Here is a 22039-nt window from a genome sequence, read left to right on the forward strand (position 1 = left end):
ATGTTCGGACCGAAACCGGGTTCGGTTGTCCCGGTTCGCTCATCTCTAATTATGGCTAACAGTTAATGAAAACCCCAAATTTAGTTTTTTAGAAAATTAGAATATTCTATAAGCCCAATTTCAAAATTGATTTTTAATACCGAAATGTTGGCCTACTGAAATGTACAGTAAATGCACTCAATACTTGGCCGGGGCTCCTTTTGCATTAATTACTGCATCAATGCGGTATGGCATGGAGGCGATCAGCCTGTGGCACTGCTGAGGTGTTATGGGAGCCCAGGTTGCTTTGATAGCGGCCTTCAGCTCATCTGCATTGTTGGGTCTGGTGTCTCTCATCTTCCTCTTGACAATACCCCATAGATTCTCTATGGGTTTTAAGTCAGGCGAGTTTGCTGGCCAATCAAGCACAGTGATACTGTGGTTATTGAACCAGGTATTGGTACTTTTGGCAGTGTGGGCAGGTGACAAGTCCTGATGGAAAATTAAATCAGCATCTCCATAAAGCTTGTCAGCAGAGGTAAGCTGGTAGATGGCTTCTTTGACTCTGGACTTGATATAAAAAAATTGGTAAAAAAATTAAATAAAATAAACGTACACAAGGCCGCCCGGGACCAGATGGGTCACACCCTAGAGTTCTTAAAGAGCTTAGTTCAGTTATTTCTGTACCTCTCTTCATAATATTTAGAGATTCTCTAGTGACTGGTATAGTGCCAAGGGACTGGCGGGGCAAATGTGGTGCCCTTTTTCAAAAAGGGCTCTAGGTCTTCCCCAGGTAATTATAGACCAGTAAGCTTAACATCCATTATGGGGAAAATGTTTGAGGGACTATATACAGAATTATGTGACAATAAATAGTATTAGAAGTGACAGCCAGCACGGTTTTAATAAGGATAGAAGCTGTCAAACCAACCTGATTTGTTTTTATGAAGAGGTGAGCAGAAGCCTAGACAGAGGATATAGTGTTTTTGGACTTTGCAAAGGCATTTGACACTGTCCCTCATAGAAGTCTAATGGGTAAATTAAGGACTATAGGCTTAGAAAGTATAGTTTTGTAATTGGATTGAGAATTGGCTCAAGGACCGCATCCAGAGAGTAGTGGTAAATGATTCCTACTCTGAATGGTCCCCGGTTATAAGTGGTATATCACAGGGTTCAGTGCTGGGACCACTATTATTCAACTTATTTATTAATGATATAGAGGATGGGATTAATAGCACTATTTCTATTTTTGCAGATGACACCAAGCTATGTAATATAGTTCAGTCTATGGAAGATGTTCGTGAATTGCAAGCGGATTTAAACAAACTGTTTTGGGCGTCCACTTGGCAAATGAAGTTTAATGAAGATAAATGTAAAGTTATGCATCTGGGTACCAACAACCTGCATGCATCATATGTCCTAGGGGGAGCTACACTGGTGGAGTCACTTGTTGAGAAGTGGGTGTACTTGTAAATCATAAACGAAATAACAGCATGCAATGTCAATCAGCTGCTTCAAGGGCCAGCAGGATATTGTTGTGTATTAAAAGAGGCATGGACTCGCGGGACAGGGATATAATATTACCACTTTACAAAGCATTAGTGAGGCCTAATCTAGAATATGCAGTTCAGTTCTGGGCCCCAGTTCATAGAAAGGAGTTAGAAAAAATACAAAGAAGAGCGACGAAGCTAATAAGGGGCATGGAGAATCTAAGTTATGAGGAAAGATTAAAAGAACTAAACCTTTTTAGCCTTGAAAAAAGACGACTAAGGGGGGACATGATTAACTTCTATAAATATATAAATGGCACATACAAAAAATATGGTGAAATCCTGTTCCATGTAAAACCCCTTCAAAAAACCTGCAGAGGCGACAAGCCTTCTTTACTGTGAGAACGGTGAATCTATGGAATAGTCTACCGCAGGAGCTAGTCACAGCAGGGACAGTAGATGGCTTTAAAAAAGGCTTAGATAATTTCCTAGAACAAAAAAATATTAGCTCCTATGAATAGAAGTTTTTACTTCCCCTTTCCCATCCCTTGGTTGAACTTGATGGACATGTGTCTTTTTTCAACCATACAAACTATGTAACTATGTAAGCTGGGTCTGTAAAAGTCCAAACTTTATTAATATTGCATTACTTGACCCACACGGTGAACGACGTAACAAAACAAAAACATTAAAACCCCAGAATCATTGTTTTTTGGTCACCTTCGAGGCTAAAAAGAAGGAAATAAAAAGTGCTAAAAAAAATCGTATGTACCAAAAAATGGTGTCAATAAAAACTACTCGTCCCGTAAAAAATAAGCCCTTACACCGCTCAAACGATGAAAAAATAAAAAAGTTATGGCTCTCAGAATGTGGTGAAACAGAACAAATAATTGTTTTTTAACAAATTCTTTTTTCTTTGTAAAAGTAGTGAAATATGATTTTCTTTTCCTATTTTCTGTTGTCTAAAACCTGGATGCGTCTTAGGCTCGGTTCACACTGAGTTTTTTTCAGGCGGAAAACCTGCCTCAAAAATCCGTTTGGAAGTTTGAGGCAGATTTTCCTCCGCCTGCACGCCGATTTTCGCTGCGTTTTGCACCCGCGTCCATTGAGCGCCGCGATCATAAAACTCTGCGAAATACGCTTTCTCTGCCTCCCATTAATGTCAATGGGAGGTCAGAGGCGTAAACGGCCGAATATAGGGCATGTCCCTTCTTTCTCCTTCGAGACGGTTTTACCGCTCGCGGGAAAAAGACGCCTCCGCCTCCCATTGAAATCAATGGGAGGCATTTTTGGCCGGTTTTTGACGAGTTTTGCGGCGCGGTTTCTGCATCAAAAAACTCGTCAAAAACTCTGTGTGAACATAGCCTTATAGTCAGGTGCGTCTTATAGTCTGAAAAATACAGTAGTAGTTCTGTTTTGTTTATTATGTACCTTAGATATTTAGACATTAAGAAAGGCAAGTTTGTTTAGCTGTAATTTTTTTATATGTTGTAAATATTATGTCTACCATTTTTGGGCATAAATACTAATGTTTGAGCAAAGTTTTTCAACAAAGACTTTCATTTTTAGGTAGTGAAGGAAGCTTTAAAACAAGGCAAAGGTGGAGAAGTGATGAAGAGAATAACTTGATGGAGTCGTGGACATCTTTAATAAAATTTAATCAGTCTCATCGAGGTCGGATCTCTAATATGGATTTTGAAGGAGATATTTTTGATGAATTTTTGCATCAACAAAAGATTGGAAGACAAAATATAAGAGTAAAAAAGGAACTTGTGCATGAAATACCTAAATTAGCTGATGCCAACATGGTAGAAAATGACAGAAATGATGGAAATTACTTTGAAATACCAGTTTTACCATATGGTCAACATTTATGTATCAAAGTTACTTCTACTTGGGGTGACAGACACTATATTGGGCTTAATGGAATAGAAATCTTTTCATCCACTGGTAACGCTGTGCAGATCACAAAGATTGAAGCAGAACCCCCAAACATAAATATCTTACCAGCATATGGCAAAGATCCTAGAGTGGTAACAAATCTCATTGATGGTGTTAACAAGACTCAAGATGACATGCATGTTTGGCTTGCACCATACACTCCTGGAAAGATTCACTTAATTTACATAGACTTTACATCCCCCTGTAAAGTGGCAATGATCAGAATTTGGAATTATAACAAATCAAGAATACATTCTTTCCGTGGTGTAAAGGACATTGAAATTCTTTTAGATCATGCTGTTATTTTTAAAGGAGAAATTGCCAAGGCATCGGGTACACTTACTGGATGTATGTAGATATTTATCTCCCTTAATTTCCTTCTTAATTCCTTTAAAGCATACCTAACTTTTAAGTTAACTTTTCAAAATATGCAGTCATTATGGCTGCTACAGTGTTAGCGACGTCACTACAGGGCCCGTACCACCTGGCTCCTCACATTTATGTCTTCTGGACATAGATACCAATACATATTATAGACTGGGAAGACTCCCTGCGCAGGCCGGCGTGATGACGTCACTGCATCACGCTGGTCTGCGCATGTGTCCCGATCGGAGCCTAGGCAACGCTCCGTCCGTCACGGGAATGGGGCAAGGTAAGTACAATATATATATTTGTGGGGGTGCTATGTGGCACTTTATACAAGGGGGGGAACAGGGTGGCACTATATACAAGAGGAGGGAGCAGGGTAACACTATATACAAGGGGGGAGCAGGGTGCCACTATATACAAGGAGGGGGGAGCAGTGTGTCATTACATAGAAGGGTGGCACTATATACAAGGGGGGAAGCAGGGTGCCACTATATACAAGAAGGGGGAGCAGTGTGATACTGCATACAAGGGCGGAGCAGGGTCTCCCTATATACAAGGGGGGCTGTATGGCACGATTTACAAGGGGGAGGGCTGTGGTGCTAGCTACAGTGCTCTGTGTCTGGCACTGTCTGCAAGGTTCTGTGTCTGGCACTATCTATAAGGGGGTCTGCGTGTGCCACCTAGGGGGGCCCAGTCAAAAGTTTGCTATGGGGTCCAGTCTTTCCTAGTTACGTCCCTGTATGTATGTATATATATATATATATATATATATATGTACACAACTCAGCCATAGCATTAAAACCACCTGCCAATACAATGTAGGCCCTTTTTGTGTCTTCAAACCAGTTCTGACTCATTGAGGTATGGATTCCGTAAGACCTCTGAAGGTGTCCACCAAGATATTAGCACCAGCTCTTTTACAGTGGTATTTCCATCTAAGACAGTTAGGGCATATCCACGAGATTTTCTATAAATGTCTGATAGGTCCCAGAGCTAGGGCCCTCATCTATCTCTAGATCAGTTAGGATGGTCGCGCATGTTTCCATAACCCAGAGATGCGCGGCAACCTCCCAATTGATTATCTGCCTGGATGCAAAAGCCGCCTCACCAGGCGGGAAAGGAGTCGGGTGACCTCAGTTCAGGAGACAGGTGCAAGCCCTAGAGCTTGGACTTGCATTTATCATACATTTATGGGATATGCCAAAAATATTTTTGTTAAGATTGAGATCTGGGGAATTTGGAGTAAAAATTATCACTTTAAACTCTTTGTCTTGTTCCTTTGAACCATTCCTGCACAATTTTGTAGTGTGACAGGGCACACTATTATGCTAAATGAGGCCAATGCCATTAGGGGATAACATTGCCATTAAGATGTGTACTTGCAACAATCTTTATGTACAGTGGAGGAAATAAGTATTTGATCCCTTGCTGATTTTGTAAGTTTGCAAACTGTCAAAGTCATGAACAGTCTAGAATTTTTAGGCTAGGTTAATTTTACCAGTGAGAGATAGATTATATAAAAAAAAAAAAAAGAAAATCACATAGTCAAAATTATATATATTTATTTGCATTGTGCACAGAGAAATAAGTATTTGATCCCCTACCAACCATTAAGAGTTCAGCCTCCTCCAGACCAGTTACACGCTCCAAATCAACTTGGTGCCTGCATTAAAGACAGCTGTCTTACATGGTCACCTGTATAAAAGACTCCTGTCCACAGACTCAATTAACCAGTCTGACTCTAACCTCTACAACATGGGCAAGACCAAAGAGCTTTCTAAGGATGTCAGGGACAAGATCATAGACCTGCACAAGGCTGGAATGGGCTACAAAACCATAAGTAAGATGCTGGGTGAGAAGGAGACAACTGTTGGTGCAATAGGAAGAAAATGGAAGACATACAAAATGACTGTCAATCGACATCGATCTGGGGCTCCATGCAAAATCTCACCTCGTGGGGTATCCTTGATCCTGAGGAAGGTGAGAGCTCTGCCGAAAACTACACGGGGGGCACTTGTTAATGATCTCAAGGCAGCTGGAACCACAGTCACCAAGAAAACCATTGGTAACACATTACGCCGTAATGGATTAAAATCCTGCAGTGCCCGCAAGGTCCCCCTGCTCAAGAAGGCACATGTACAGGCCCGTCTGAAGTTTGCAAATGAACATCTGGATGATTCTGAGAGTGATTGGGAGAAGGTGCTGTGGTCAGATGAGACTAAAATTGATCTCTTTGGCTTTAACTCAACTCGCCGTGTTTGGAGGAAGAGAAATGCAGCCTATGACCCAAAGAACACGTCCCCACTGTCAAGCATGGAGGTGGAAACATTATGTTTTGGGGGTGTTTCTCTGCTAAGGGCACAGGACTACTTCACCGCATCAATGGGAGAATGGATGGAGCCATGTACCGTCAAATCCTGAGTGACAACCTCCTTCCCTCCACCAGGACATTAAAAATGGCTCGTGGCTGGGTCTTCCAGCACGACAATTACCCAAAACATACAGCCAAGGCAACAAAGGAGTGGCTCAAAAAGAAGCACATTAAGGTCATGGAGTGGCCTAGCCAGTCTCCAGACCTTAATCCCATCGAAAACTTATGGAGGGAACTGAAGATCCGAGTTGCCAAGCGACAGCCTCGAAATCTTAATGATTTACAGATGATCTGCAAAGAGGAGTGGGCCAAAATTCCATCTAACATGTGTGCAAACCTCATCATCAACTACTAAAAATGTCTGACTGCTGTGCTTGCCAACAAGGGTTTTGCCACCAAGTATTAAGTCTTGTTTGCCAAAGGGATCAAATACTTATTTCTCTGTGCACAATGCAAATAAATATATATAATTTTGACAATGTGATTTTTTTTCTTTTTTTTTACATAATCTATCTCTCACTGGTAAAATTAACCTAGCCTAAAAATTCTAAACTGGTCATGTCTTTGACAGTGGGTAAACTTACAAAATCAGCAAGGGATCAAATACTTATTTCCTTCACTGTATGTGGTACGTGTCAACGTAACATTCACATAAATGCCAGGACCCAAGGTTTCCCAGTAGAATATTCCCCAGAGCATCACAATGCCTCTGGCAGCTTGCCTTTTTCCCATAGTTCATCCTGGTTCCATCTTTTCCTGAGGTTAGCGACGCACATGCACCCGGCCATCCACTTAATGTTAAAAATAAATGGGATTCATCAGACCACGTCACCTACTTCCATTGCTGCATCATCCAGTTCTGATGCTCACGTGCCTATTGTAGGGAATTTTGGTGGTTGACAGGGGTCAGCATGGGTACTCTGACCGATCAGCGGCTATGCAATTCCAAACACAGCAAGCTGTGATGCACTGTGTGTGCCGACACCTTTCTATCATAGCCTGTATTAAAGGGGTTATGTGGGGACCGAAAATTATTAGCAGTGTACACACTTTATTATGTGAGTACACTGCTAATATACATTCCGGTCCTCCGTCGCATATGATTTTTTAAATATACTTCTACAGCACTGCTGGGGGACCGAAAGTCTAGTGGCACGGTCTGAACTTCATGATGACACAACTTGCCATAATGTGACCGGCCCCGCTGTACCCGATGTACTCGCTGTACTACTGCTATTACAAAGCGTACAACGGGTTGTTACAACATGAAGTTAGACTAGACTTATTCACTAGACTTCCGGTACCCAGCCACGCTGTAGAAATCTATTAAAATATCATATACAGCACGACGGGGGACTGGAATGTATACTAGCAGTGTATTCACATACTGCCTTGAGAACACTGCTAATAACTTTAGATCCCCACATAACTCCTTTAATGTTTTCAGCAATTTGTGCTTCAGTAGCTATTCCTTGGGATCGGACCAGACAGTCTAGCCTTCACTCCTCACGCACATCCATGAGCCTTGGGTGCCCAAGACCCGTTCACTGGTTGTCCTCCCTTTGACCTAAGAGGAGTATTTTTGCTCCGATTAAAAATAGTACGATGTCTGAGTAAAATGTATCATTTATTTACATTGGTCACATAATTAGAACATTTCTTCAGTACCTTCACTTGCTGTTTTTACATATTTTTTTGGGGGTATTTTTATTGACTGTGGAAACAGTCAATATGTTGCTGATCTGAAATTAAAGCCGTGACAACATTCAGTAGCAGCAGTGAGAGCTGTTCTTTTGTGTGGGTGCAGGTCCCGAACGGATTTAACAGCAGAGATTGCGCCCTTTTGATGAACCTCTTGTATTCTGCACTGGGGAAGAGACCGGTATTGCTAAATCTCCCCCAATATGACATAATAAGAACTATTGGTTCAAGTATGAGATTTCTGACCTTCAGTGGACTAACCTATGGGTGTTGTAGTGCAATAAGAGGTGCTTTCAGTCTCTCGGATATAATGTATAGAAAATAAGCACTAATCCAGACAGAAGTGTCAAAAAGTAGAAAACTGTATTAAATATTTTTCCATGTCAATTGATAAATAACAAAGGCATCACAATTGCCAAATGTGTACAAAATATTTCACCCATTTGAAGGTTAGTCCTGGAAGTGTCCTGGTTAGAATTCTGTCTTTGTCTTCCCAGTTAGATCCAGGGCTTTCACAGATAGCAGAGACAACACATGTGGAGGGTCGGCGTCTGAAAACACCTGTGCGACGCTTTGGGAGAATGCCTGCTTCTTTAAGCATACCTGTTGTTCAGTGCTCATTTAAATAGTGATCGACCAAGGTAAGTGTAATAAACAACTTTTTACAAAAGAGTGAATGTTTAAAGAGGCTCTGTCACCAGATTTTGCAACCCCTATCTGCTATTGCAGCAGATAGGCGCTGCAATGTAGATTACAGTAACATTTTTATTTTTAAAAAACGAGCATTTTTGGCCAAGTTATGACCATTTTTGTAATTATGCAAATGAGGCTTGCAAAAGTCCAAGTGGGTGTGTTTAAAAGTAAAAGTCCAAGTGGGCGTGTATTAGGTGCGTACATCGGGGCGTTTTTAATACTTTTACTAGCTGGGCGCTGTGAAGAGAAGTAACATCCTCTTCTTTTCAGAACGCCCAGCTTCTGACAGTGCAGATCTGTGACGTCACTCACAGGTCCTGCATCGTGACGGCCACATCGGCAGCAGAGGCTACAGTTGATTCTGCAGCAGCATCAGCGTTTGCAGGTAAGATCGACTTACCTGCAAACGCTGATGCTGCTGCAGAATCAACTGTAGCCTCTGGTGCCGATGTGGCCGTCACGATGCAGGACCTGTGAGTGACGTCACAGATCTGCACTGTCACAAGCTGGGCGTTCTGAAGAGAAGAGGATGTTACTTCTCATCAGAGCGCCCAGCTAGTGAAAGTATTAAAAAACGCCCCGATGTACGCACATAATACACACCCACTTGGACTTTTACTTTTAAACACACCCACTTGGACTTTTGCAAGCCTCATTTGCATAACTACAAAAATGGTCATAACTTGGCCAAAAATGCTCGTTTTTTTAAAATAAAAACGTTACTGTAATCTACATTGCAGCGCCTATCTGCTGCAATAGCAGATAGGGGTTGCAAAATCTGGTGACAGAGCCTCTTTAAACATATATATGTCATTAAAAACAAGCATTGAGTTTCGCAATGAATACTTAAGAAATTGATTATTTGGAAGAGAAAAAATTTAATAATTTGTTACGTTTCATTAATGGAAAATTACGTTTTAGATTTATTTTTAAAGCAGGAAAAAATATTTTTTATAGAGATACAGCTATAAGTCCATTAGTTAAATAGTCAGTATATAGAATGTGAATACAGAACGATGGCTAAATATTGAAGTATATAGTATTATTTCATCTAATATTATTTCACCTTTAAGTTATTCAATATATTGATAATTTCTAGTTTATATAATATTTAAACAACATTAGGACAATATCTATTTTTACTTCATTTAAAGACTATGCAATAGTTCAGAGGAAGTATAAGGTTTTATAAATAAAAGAGAGAATTAAAGGTATACTCCAAAATTGCATGTTTCATTCATGTCTGTTGGATTAATGCTTTTCATAGTATATATCCAATATATTTCTCTTTGTAAGAAATGTCTCCTTGTGGATTCGTTATCATTGCCTGTTATTTCCTCTAAAATGCACCATTTTAGGTCATAGACCTTATGTTTTGCCTCAGAAATGTTTTGCAACTGTTTTCTCCATGTTTTCTTTTTACTGTTGTAGTGGAGGTACTTTGATCTTTATTTTTTGCTTACAAAAGTTTTAATTTCTAAACGATGTTCGTTTATTCACGTTTTTAATGGTCGCATAGTCTGACCTATGCATACTTGAAAAACCCTTTAATCTTAATTGGATGGCCTCTGGTTGGATGGCAAATAGAGTCGCCTATAATAATTGAACTACAGTTTTGGCAGGAAAGGCATGGAAACGTGCTATGTTTAGGTGTATTCAATGTTTGTTTGGATATAGCTTTTTCTTTAATATCTGCTCTTATAAATTGATTTGAAATAGATTTACCTTTACGATGTATAAATTGAGGTTTTTCGGCAAATAATTTTCCATATTTGGGTTTGTATTTTAACATTTCCCAATGTTTGTTGAAAGTTATTTTAATGAGTTTGGAATGACTATCATAAGTGGAAATAAAGCCGTGTTTCTTTTCCTCTTTTTTTATTAACATCTTTCCTTTTCCGTAAATCTTCTATTTTATATTCTTCAATTTCTAATCCTATTTTTTTCTAGCTCATTTCTACAATAGCCTCTCTCAACAAATTTAGCAGTATTTATGGTTTTGTGTTTTCGATATGCTGTGTCTTCACTACAGATATGTCTGGCCCTGATGAATTGGCCTTTTGGTGTACCTTTAAATGTTAGGGGGGCATGAGCGCTATCTCTTCTCAATAGGTTATTCCTGTCTGTTGGTTTGTAAAACAAGTTTGTCATCAAATGATTGTTTGTTGTTTTATGAATTTTAACGTCAAGGTAGTTTATACTTTCAAGATTGTATTCAATAGAAAATTGGATCAGATCATGGCAATTATTAATGTATGACATAAATTTTATCTAAGTTTTCTTTACTACCTTCCCATAATAAGAAAACGTCTTCCACATATCTTAGCCATAATTTGATGCATTCGCTGAAGGGGCTATTGTGTACAAATGAGGTTTCAAAAGAGGTCATAAAGATATTAGCATATCATGGAGCTGCAGAAGAACCCATCAAAGTTCCTTGCAATTGCAAGTAGTAGTCGCTATCGAACCAGAAATAGTTTTTAGTAAGTGTTAGAACTAAAAGACACATAATGAACTTAATCGTTTCATTATTTAAAGTAGCATTTTCACTAAGTTTATGTCTGACTGCAGACATTCCTTCATTATATGGGATGTTAGTGTCACGTTGGGTACGTGGACCCACTGGGCCGTACCGCCTTAACGGTATGGCAGCTGGCCGACAGGACACAGGTCAAAGTCTATAGTTAGTATAGGTGTAGCAAGGCAGGCTCGGAAGGGACTTTGGCAGCAGGTGGACACCAGGCATGGTGTAACAGGGCAGGCATGGTACACAGCACAGCACGACTCCAGCTCAGTACGGTACTTGACCAGGATAGCAAGGGATAAAGGTTACAGGTAGCAGGAACTGGAAACACTGGGAACTGGAATACACTAGGAGACCATTTGCAGAGACAAACTAGGGTAACAACAACAAAGCTCAGGCAATGCAGGAAGGGGCTGGGCCCCTCTTATAGTCCAGGGTGCTCATGGGCTAATTTGGCACTTTAACTTAGTTGCGCGTGCTGGCCCATTAAGAGCGGGCACGAGCGTGCGCACGCACCCTACGGGACCCGGCCGAGAGAAGCGGAAGTGAGCGCTGGCGTCTCCTGAGGAGGAGATGGGGGCCTGCGCTCACAGATCCATGGCTGTGTCAAAAGACGGTGCATAAAATGACTGCTCGTCAAAAGAAGTGCAGGACACTTCTTGGGACGTTTTTGGAGCCGTTTTTCATAGACTCTATTGAAAACCGCTCCAAAAACAGCCATAAAAAACGCAGCGAAAAACGCGAGTTGCTCAAAAAACGTCTGAAAGTCAGAAACGGTTTTCCCTTGAAAACAGCTCCCTATTTTCAGATGTTTTTTGTTAAGTGTGTGAACATACCCTTAGTATATAAGCTTTTAGTATCCAATTTGCAAAGAAGTGTTTCTTTAGTCAGTCAGTTTTTCAATTCTATTAAAAAAATCTGTAGTATCTTTTAAACAATCATGCAATTTTCGTACAATTCTTTTGCAAGAAGGAGTCGACATAGATTGCTAATGGTTGTAATATAGAATTTATGCCGGAGACTATAGGTCGTCCTGGGGGCTTATTTCAATTTTTGTGCACTTTTGGCAAAAGGTATAATACTGGGATACGAAGATTTTTTTTTAGTTAAAGCATCAGCAAAATCTTGATCGATAATTCCAGAAAGAAATGCATCATTCAGCACCATATCGATTTCCTTCTTGAAATAACAAGTAGGATCACCACTCAATTTTCTGTGAATTTGCATATCCGATAATTGTGATATTGCTTCGTCGCGATATGCGTTGCTGTCCATAATAATTGTTCTTTTCATAGTAATAGACTTATCTTTTTTTAAATTATTCATAGCTGTTTTTTCTTTTTGATTCAGATTGCAAAGATTTTTATTTCAATTCTCTTTCCATTTACTGGTAACTTCACTGAAAGGTTTTAAGAAAATGACTATATATTTCGGGATCAAACTGACTTTGGGTTCATAGAGAAGGGGGGATTCTATTAGTTGTTGTTTTATCTGTTTTCTGTTTTATTCATGTAGAACATTTGCAACCGCATATGACCACAGAAGCTAAAAAAAATCTATAATAAAGTCGCATTCTTTTATATCTTGTGTGGGCACAAAGCCTAAGCCTTTGTCTAGAAGAACTAATTCTGATTTTGCCATATTCTTTGAAGAGATGTTAATAGTTAATTTGTGTCTTCCTGCTGTTTTTGGTGGATCTCTTTGTTTTGGGTTCGATTGTGCGATTCCTTCCTTCCTATGAATCCGTTTCTTGCGTTTTTTCCAATGAGTTTCTTCCTAAAAAAGGTTCCTGCGATATTTTAGATGATCCTTTATTACGATAACTTCTCATTTTGCCATTATCTTTTGAGGAGTTATCTCCACTTGAATTTTTATAATATTTATTATTTTGTCTGTTATGTCTTTTTTCTTCTTCCCATGTATATACTCGATCATGCTGATAATCCAATGTATCCCTTTCAAATTTATTTAGTAAAATGTAATTCTTTAATATCTCTTTTGAGATTTTTAGTTCTTCATACATTTGATTGTAGTTTTCTAAATTGATGCTGGTTTTGCATTCAACATCAGTTTTGTTTATGTCTCTTTTGGTAATTTCTATGGCAATTTGCAAATGTTGTACCGTGTGATACATAAGATCAATGGAATAATGGTTACGAAATTGCAAACCATCTCTGATTGTACAAAGCATCATTCTTCAGAAAAATTGGATTGACTGGACTCCTTAGTCCTCTAGGGATTTGTTGCACTTTTACGTATTCCGTTAAGGTTGATGCATGTAATGACAGACTGGTTTCCTTCTTTTTTAACGTTTAACATTTTTTGAATAATCAATTTTAGTGGTTTCAGCCACCTTTGAGAAGGAAAAGCCTGCGGTTTCTGCCAATTGCATGAGGTTATTTCGTTCAGCCTCCATAAAAGTAAATGAAACATGCAATTTTGGAGTACACCTTTTAATTCTCTCTCTTTTATTTATAAAATCTTGTAGCAAAATCTTGTAATACTTTGTACCTTATATTTCCTCTGAACTATTGCATAGTCTATAAATGAAGTAAAAATAGATATTGTCCTAATTTTGTTTTAATATTATATAAGCTGGAAATTATCAATATATTGAATAACTTAAAGGAGAAATAATATTAGATGAAATAATACTAAATACTCCATTATTTAGCCATCGTTCTGTATTCACATTCTATATACTGACTATTTAACTAATATTTGTATCTATAAAGAAATTATATTTTTTCCTGTTTTAAAAAATAAATATAAAATTTAATTTTTCATTAATGAAACGTAACAAAATATTATGAAAAAAAAATTTCTTCTAAATAATCCATTTCTTAACCCCTTAAGGACGCAGCCTAGTTTTGGCCTTAAGGCTCAGAGCCCATTTTTCAAATCTGACATATTTCACTTTATGTGGTAATAACGTTGGAATGCTTAAACCTACCCAAGCGATTCTGAGACTGTTTTCTCGTGACACATTGGGCTTCATGTTCGTGGTAAAATTTGGTCGATATATTCAGTGTTTATTGGTGAAAAATTGCAAAATGTAGAGAAAATGTTGAAAAAATAGCATTTTTCAGAATTTAAATGTATCTGCTTGCAAAACAGACGGTTATACCACCCAAAATAGTTACTAGTTCACATTTCCCATATGTCTACTTTAGATTGGGACTGTTTTTTGAACATTCTTTTATTTTTCTTGGACGTTACAAGGCTTAGAACATAAACCGCAATTTCTCATATTTTTAAGAAAATTTCAAAAGCCTTTTTTTTAAGGTACCTCTTGAGTTCTGAAGTGGCTTTGTGGGGCCTATGTATTAGAAACCCTGATAAAACACCCCATTTTAAAAACTAGACCCCTCAAAGTATTCAAAACAGCATTTAGAAAGTTTTTTTAACCCTTCAGGCATTTCACAGGAATTAAAGCAAAGTGGAGGTGAAATTTGCAAATTTCCTTTTTCTTGCTGAATTTCAATTTTATTAATTTTTTTTTTCTGTAACACAGAAGGTTTTACCAGAGAAACACTACTAAATATGTATTGTCCAGATTCTGCAGTTTTTAGAAATGTCCCACATGTGGCTCTACTGCGCTCGTGGAATAAACCACAAGCCCTAGAAGCAAAGAAGCACCTAGTGAATTTTGAGTCCTCTTTTTTATTAGAATATATTTTAGGCAGCACGCCAGGTTTGAAGAGGTGTTGAGGTGCCAAAACCATAGGAATCCCCCAATAGTGACCCCATTTTGGAATCTACACCTCTCAAGGAATTCATTTATGGTTGTTGTTACCATTTTGACCGCACAGTTTTTTCACAGCAGTCTGGTTTGGGGGTGGCCTTTCTTTCATATATCCTAAACCTAGGGGTTGTACCGTGGACCTTCCAGCACGGACATATCGTGAGACCTCCACTTTTTAATGGGTAAGACAACATCACTATAACTGATTACCACATAAGTACTGAGTCTCTCTATGTCACTATATGTTGGCCAGGCACTGATCCACTTTTGCCATATAAACACTAGGACATCGAGAACTAGCAGTACATGACCCACTTGCTTGTGATATTATATATACTTTATTGTATGGGTAGTGAATGTGGGTCTGCCCTAACATACTATTTTTTGTCGAATTAGTCCTGTGCTGTATTGTATACCACGGTATTAGTACTAGAGTCTTCTTATGATGTGTTTTTAAATGTATGTTATTTTTCTATTAATAAAATTTATATATTCTTGTATACTTAGACGTTATAGCTCTCTTTCTTCGGTATGGTTATATAATTATGGAGCAGTCTACTTGATATAATATGGGGGGAAGTTGGTTCTCCAAACTTTACCTAGCCTGTAACCAACATATGCTTAGAGTTTATCTATCTATATATCCTAAACCTGTAGGTATACCCTGATGCACTCTCGCACAGCTTATACATCTTCACGCCATACCTTGCCCTCTTACCCGGCAGGTACTCGCGGAATTGAACCCTCCCTTTAAAATGTACCAGGGACTCATCAATAGAAATACACTTCTCGGGGGTGTATGCTTGGGAAAACCGGGCATTGAAACGGTCTAATAGGGGTCTCCGTTTATACAAACGGTCAAAACTGGGGTCATCTCGGGGTGGGCACGGCTCATTATCAGCATAATGTAAGAAGCGAAGTATTGCCTCATTTATTTATTTTTTTAGGTTACAGTTCAGTTCTGAAGTTGGTTTGAGGGGCCCATATATTAGAAACCCCTATCAAACACCCCATTTTAGAAACTAGACCCCTCAAAGTATTCACAACAGCATTTAGAAAGTTTATGAACCCTTTAGGTGTTTCACAGAAATTTAGAGCAAAGTAGAGGTGAAATTTACATTTTTTTTTTTGTCAGAAAATCCTCTTTATACCATTTTTTTTATAACACGAAAGGATTTATCTGAGAAACGCAACTTAATATGTATTGCCCAGATTCTGCAGTTTAGAGAAATATCCCACATGTGGCCCTCGGGCGGTAATGGACCGAAACACGTTCACCGTGCGCTATAAATGACATTCAGTTTATTCTGCGGGGCGATAGGATTACGGCGATACCATATGTTTATAGTTTTATTTATGTCTTTTGGCGTTTGCACAATAAAATACGTTTTGTAAACAATCATTCACTTTTTGTGTTACCTTATTCTAAGCGCCAGAACTTTTTTATTTTTCAATCAGTAAAGCCGTGCGAGGACTTATTTTTTGCGTAACGAACTGTAGTTTCGATCAGGACCATTTTTCGGTACATGCGACTTTTTGATCTGTTTTTATTCCATTTTTTGGGAGGTGAAGTGACCAAACAATTGTGATTCTGGTACGGTTTATTATTATATTTCTTTTACAGCGTTCACCGTGCGGGATAAATAACGAAATAATTTTGTAGTTCAGGCCGTTACGGATGCGGCGATACCAATTATGTATAGTTTATTTGTTTGTTTATATATTTTTATTAATAATAAATGACTGATAAGGTAAAAAGGGGGATTTTTACTTTTAATACTTTTAAAACTTTTATTTTCTTATTTTTACACATCTTTTTTTTACTTTTTTTTAACTTTTTTACTTTGTCCCACTAGGGGACTTGAGGGCAGGAGGCCCTGATCGCTATTCTAATACACTGCACTACATGCGTAGTGCAGTGTATTAGAACTGTCAGCTACTCACTGACAGCAAGCATAGTGGGTCCTGACGTTGTCAGGACCCACTAGGCTTCCGTCTATGGCATAGCCGGACGCCATTGTTTGGTGTCCGGTTGCCATAGTCACCATCGCCGGCCGCTATCGTGTAGCAGGCCGGCGATGGCAGCTTAACCCCTAAAAAGCCGCGATCTCTATAGAACGCGGCTTTTAATGGGTTAATCAGCGGGGACACAGCGATCGGTCCCCGCTGTAGGAGCTGTGACAGCTGCTGAACAAGACAGCAGCGTCACAGCTCCTGTATGTGTCGGGAGGATGGCCGAAACGGCCGTTACTCCCGAGACGTACTATTAGGTCATGGAGCGCGAACGATACAGCTGCCATGACCTAATAGTACGTCCAGGAGCGGGAAGGGGTTAAATATTCATTGCGAAACTCAATGCTTGTTTTTAATTACATAAATATTTTTAAACATTCACTCTTTTGTAAAAAGTTTTGTATTACAGTTACATTGGTCAATCACTATATAAATGAGCACTGAACGTCCGACAGGTATGCTTGGGAAAGGGGGCGGTCCCCCGAAACGTCGCACAGGTGTTGTCAGACACCTACCGTCCACACGTGTTGTCTCTATCGGCGAAATCCCTGGATCTAACTGGGAAGACCAAGACGGAATTCTAACCAGGACACTTCCAGGACTAACCTTCAAATGGCTGAAATATTTTGTACAAATTTAGTAATTGTGATGCCTTTGTTTTCTGTCAGTTGACATGGAAAAATTTGTAATACAGTTTTGGATTTTTTGACACTTCTGTCTGGATTAGTGCTTATTTTCTGTATAATAAGAACTATTGCTATAAAACTATAGTTTTGTTTTGTATCTATACTGCTGCATAGAATTCCAGATCTATTTTCATAATTTTTTATTTTTAGCTGCAGAACAGTTTGGGGACACAATTTTGTTCACAACTGACGATGACATACTGGAGGCGATGTCTGTTTATGATGAAACGTTTGATGAGGATTTTGAGAGCACAGATCTCCAGGTAGATGAAGAAATAGTTAAAATGCGCCCAAGGACAGCAGACAGTGGCGAGGAGGAAAGACCTTTTACACAGGCCGGCTCTAGTGAAAAATTACAGGTAATGATACAAAACAAATAGTTTTCTGCAATATAATACGTGATGAAAACTGAATGTGCTCAGAGAAACTGTGAGAAGCCAAACTAGTAAATAATATTGTGCTTACAATTGCGATCCTCATGTATATGACACACATCAAGCTAATGCTCCAAATAACTACTTTTAGAAGGCAGAGTTTTTATTCATTTTGTTTTTTTTCCTGAAAGATTGCTGAATGTAAACCAATCACACTTGTATAAAATCTCTCCATCGCTCTGATCTATAGAGGCCTACAATCGTTTTCATGATAGTATTTCAGATGTTAATATTCTTATACTAGTAAACAGAACAATTTCTAAGACATAATATCCAAGATATGTTTTCATTGAATTGAACGAAGCAGTATAAAAAGGCACATTCTAACTAAACCCCATTCAGATGTAAATGTATTTCTCCAAATAAAATGTATTTCTGTGCAGCTGCTGCCAAAGACTGGATTTGTGCACATGAATTATGGCCCCAAATCAGACCATGATCAACATTATTATATTATTGTTAGTTTTATTATTATCCTTTATTTGTAAAGTGTCCGCATATTGCACAGCGTTGTACATTGCGTGACGGGAGGGGAGCAGAAACAGACTTTAACACCGTTCATACAAAAACATGATACAAGAAGATTTTCCTGTTTGTCACACCTCTTTTGGTGACCAAAATAAGCAGCACCAGAAGTTTATGGGAGCCACTCATCTCCCCCTGCTTTATACAATGGGCATATTGTTAGGGGAATCGACCATTTAATTATCAGATGCAAAATCCATTGGTCGACATTTTTTTAAGTCTCTTGTCATCTATACAAGCAGGGGTCCTATGGACCCCTGGGCAAATTTATCACCTGGGCCTTCTTCAATAACTCTCCTCCCCCACACACTTGTTGCTCAGATGTGTGTGCCCCGGTGATGTTGCGAGTCTCGTAGACAATACCTTGTGTGACACATTCAATTTTGAGTGATGGCCCGCAGCCACATTTAAGTAAAAAATGTTAACATCTTAAAGGTAGAGAAGCACAAAATCATACATTTCAAATTTGCAGGTAAATATTTCAGTTTAAAATTTAACACACTGTTATTCCACCACCCAGATTGGTGCTTTTCTGTGGATAGGATATGTCTGTAATATTGTTAATTTATATATCATATTGTAGCAAGAGCATGTTGTAGCATATATCATATTGTGGTTGCGAGTGACTGGTTGTGGACCACTGCTCTAAAGAGTCACCATAGGACCACTGGAAGATACTGGGTTAGAATTGGTATGTAACTAATCTTTTGTTTTTAATGTTTTGTGTAGATCATTGTCACAGATTACACTTTAGGCTTACATTTTCATTAGGTCTCTTTTTTCAGGTTGGACATAACAATTTTACTTCAAATTAACCCACTGTTCTATGAACCAATTAATCATAATGATCAAAAATATTTGATCTATGACCAACGTGTTAGTGGGCTATACAGTGAGATATTGTTCAATCCCTAATGCGTCTGAACCATGGAAATTCACCTTGCCCAGTAGGTTCAGTTAAATGGAAAACCTAAGATAACACTTTCTGATATAACATCACTTGGCGCCGAATAACAAATAGATCTTGTGAATTGACAAGCACATCAGATTTAAACTTGGTTTTCCTCTTAAGGCACTTGTGTAATGTTTGCTCATTTCTACATGCTTTTTATGTGCCATCTCTTATTACTCGGTAGGTCATGCTCATAGAGTGTTGTAACACTTATATTGTTTACATTGTCAAATATCTGCAGAAAAATAAAGTGGAATGTCATGAACACAGGGTGCCACATTGAGCTATATTCCTGCACTAAAATGTGTGTTAACAAACTACTAAAATGTTCCACAAGTGATTAACAAGTTTCTGAACAGATACGGTACACCAGCACCATTCTGCAGGCAGGAAATCTGAAATAGCTCTTTATAGTTGACTTTCATTTGTGTGAAAAGCTCTCTTGAGCTCCCATTAGCCATGTTTCAGTGCATATATCTATGCTTTTCTGTATTTGATGGCCTTGCTAATGGTGATCAGGTGCAGAGTTTACATTGAAGGCATGTCTCATCTGCTGGCAGGCTGAAGTACTCTTTGCATAAATGACAACAATGCTGGTTAAGAGACCCTTACATCTTCCAGTATAAGGCCTCATGCACACGACCGTGCCCATAATCACGGTCCGTGATTACAGGCACGGACAGCCGTCAGCATTTGCGGGCCATGTGTAATGACGGGGTAAGGAGACAGACAGGTTAGCCCTAAACTACCCGCCACTCACTCCCTGCCTACTCGCACGACCCCTCCTAGGCGACGGCGTATAACTGGGCGACGGTCCCTACGCTCAATACGTGCACCAGAGACAAACAGACAAGGGTACACAGAAGCTAAGGGAAATGGGGCAGTTGCCCACGGCAACACCATGAGCAACAAGAGTAGTGAACGAGCCGAGTCAAACCAGGTGTGTACGAGGTACCAAACGCAGAGCAGGAGCGTAGTCAGTAAAGCCAGGGTCAAAATGAATCTGTGGTCAATAGTAATAGCTGGAACAGCAGAGCCAGGAAACAAGAGAGAATCACAGGCAAATACAAGAAGCAAATTAAGGTATACATAGACCGAGGGCGGGAGCTAGAACCGTCTGGCCAGGCTGTGATAGGTTCTCCCACTCCTCAGCTTACCAGCCTGAGTGGTAGTAGATCGAGTCACTCTAAGGCTGTGTTCACGCTACCTATTTTCAGACGTAAACGAGGCGTATAATGCCTCGTTTTACGTCTGAAAATAGGGCTACAATACGTTGGCAAACATCTGCCCATTCAATTGAATGGGTTTGCCGACGTACTGTGCAGACGACCTGTAATTTACGCGTCGTCGTTTGACAGCTGTCAAACGACGACGCGTAAATTGACTGCCTCGGCAAAGAAGTGCAGGACACTTCTTTGCTACGTAATTTGAGCCGTTCTTCATTGAAGTCAATGAAGAGCAGCTCAAGATTTACGAGAGTCACAGACGCCTCGCATAATAGGAGGAGGAGCTTTTACGTCTGAAACAACGCAGCTCTTTTCTCCTGAAAACAGTCTGTCTTTTCAGACGTAAAAGCAAGCTAGCGTGTGCACATACCCTAACAGACCTAGGAGCAGATGCAGACTGATTAACCACGGGCGTCAACACAGAAGCTGTGTCTGGCAGATCCTTTACACCATGCTTCTATTATTAAGTATTGGGGCACGGTCCGTAAAATAAAAAAATAGGACATGTTCTATTTTTTACAGAAGGTTTCAACGGCACGGACACCTTCCCGTACCTATATGGGAAGGTGTCCAACGGCCATAGAAATGAATGGGACCGTAATTATGGTCCATAATTGCGGACTAATTCTACGGTCGTGTGCATGGGGCCTAACACACACCAATGTTAGCCCTTATTCCCAGAGGGATTGAAGGGAAGCATGTGTAAAGTTCACGCAATGCCTGATTTAGTTTTTCTTTTCTTTACCTGATATAATGTTTGGGCAGATTACAAGGTCATGGATTGGCACATACCAGCCATTTCGTATACTGAAAAGTACTTAATATCACACAATTATGTTTTAGAATGTAACTGTTTTTGATGAACATCAGTGGCGGATACAGACAGCAGAAGGCACCCATTCAAGAACGCCCCTTAGGGTGTAGTCACATGTGGCATTATTGCCTTGTATTTCTGCAGCGTAAAAATACGCTGCGGAAACAGTTACCGCAGGAAATTGAGAAATGTGTCTGAGTTGCAGAATTTTTTTTCCTGTTGGACATAGTACAGTTTTTCGCAGCATATTTTTACGCTGCGGAAATACAAGGCAAATACGCCAAATGTGAATGCACCCTTTCTCTCCAATAGCTCATCAAATAACACCCTACCCTTACAGCTCTCTAACAATCCAATAGTTGTGAGTCACTGTCATTAGCTTATCCCCTTACATGCAAATCATTAGACAGTACAAAATTACTTTTGCTATAACCACTGGGCCCCTGGGCAGTTGCACAGGTTGCACGAATGGTATGTCCGCCCCTGGATCCCATACCATAAAACTGTCTCACAGATTGAGGGACATCTCACCAGATAATGCATTATTTTAAATTGTTATAAAAAGGAACTATCCAA

At 39.4% G+C, this 22039-nt stretch overlaps 1 protein-coding gene across 2 annotated transcripts in view; it reads left to right on the top strand.

Moving 5' to 3' along the window:
* Window positions 1–22039, top strand: part of KATNIP (katanin interacting protein) — a 361314-nt gene that overhangs the window by 166435 nt on the left and 172840 nt on the right. For both annotated transcript variants that reach the window (XM_075830061.1, XM_075830062.1), the window contains 2 exons: window positions 3039–3758; window positions 17663–17871. In XM_075830061.1, the coding sequence (XP_075686176.1) occupies window positions 3039–3758; window positions 17663–17871 (929 nt within the window). The remainder of the gene's footprint in view (window positions 1–3038; window positions 3759–17662; window positions 17872–22039) is intronic.

The sequence above is a fragment of the Rhinoderma darwinii genome, chromosome 6 (assembly GCF_050947455.1).
Source record: "Rhinoderma darwinii isolate aRhiDar2 chromosome 6, aRhiDar2.hap1, whole genome shotgun sequence".
NCBI classification, from domain to species: domain Eukaryota; kingdom Metazoa; phylum Chordata; class Amphibia; order Anura; family Rhinodermatidae; genus Rhinoderma; species Rhinoderma darwinii.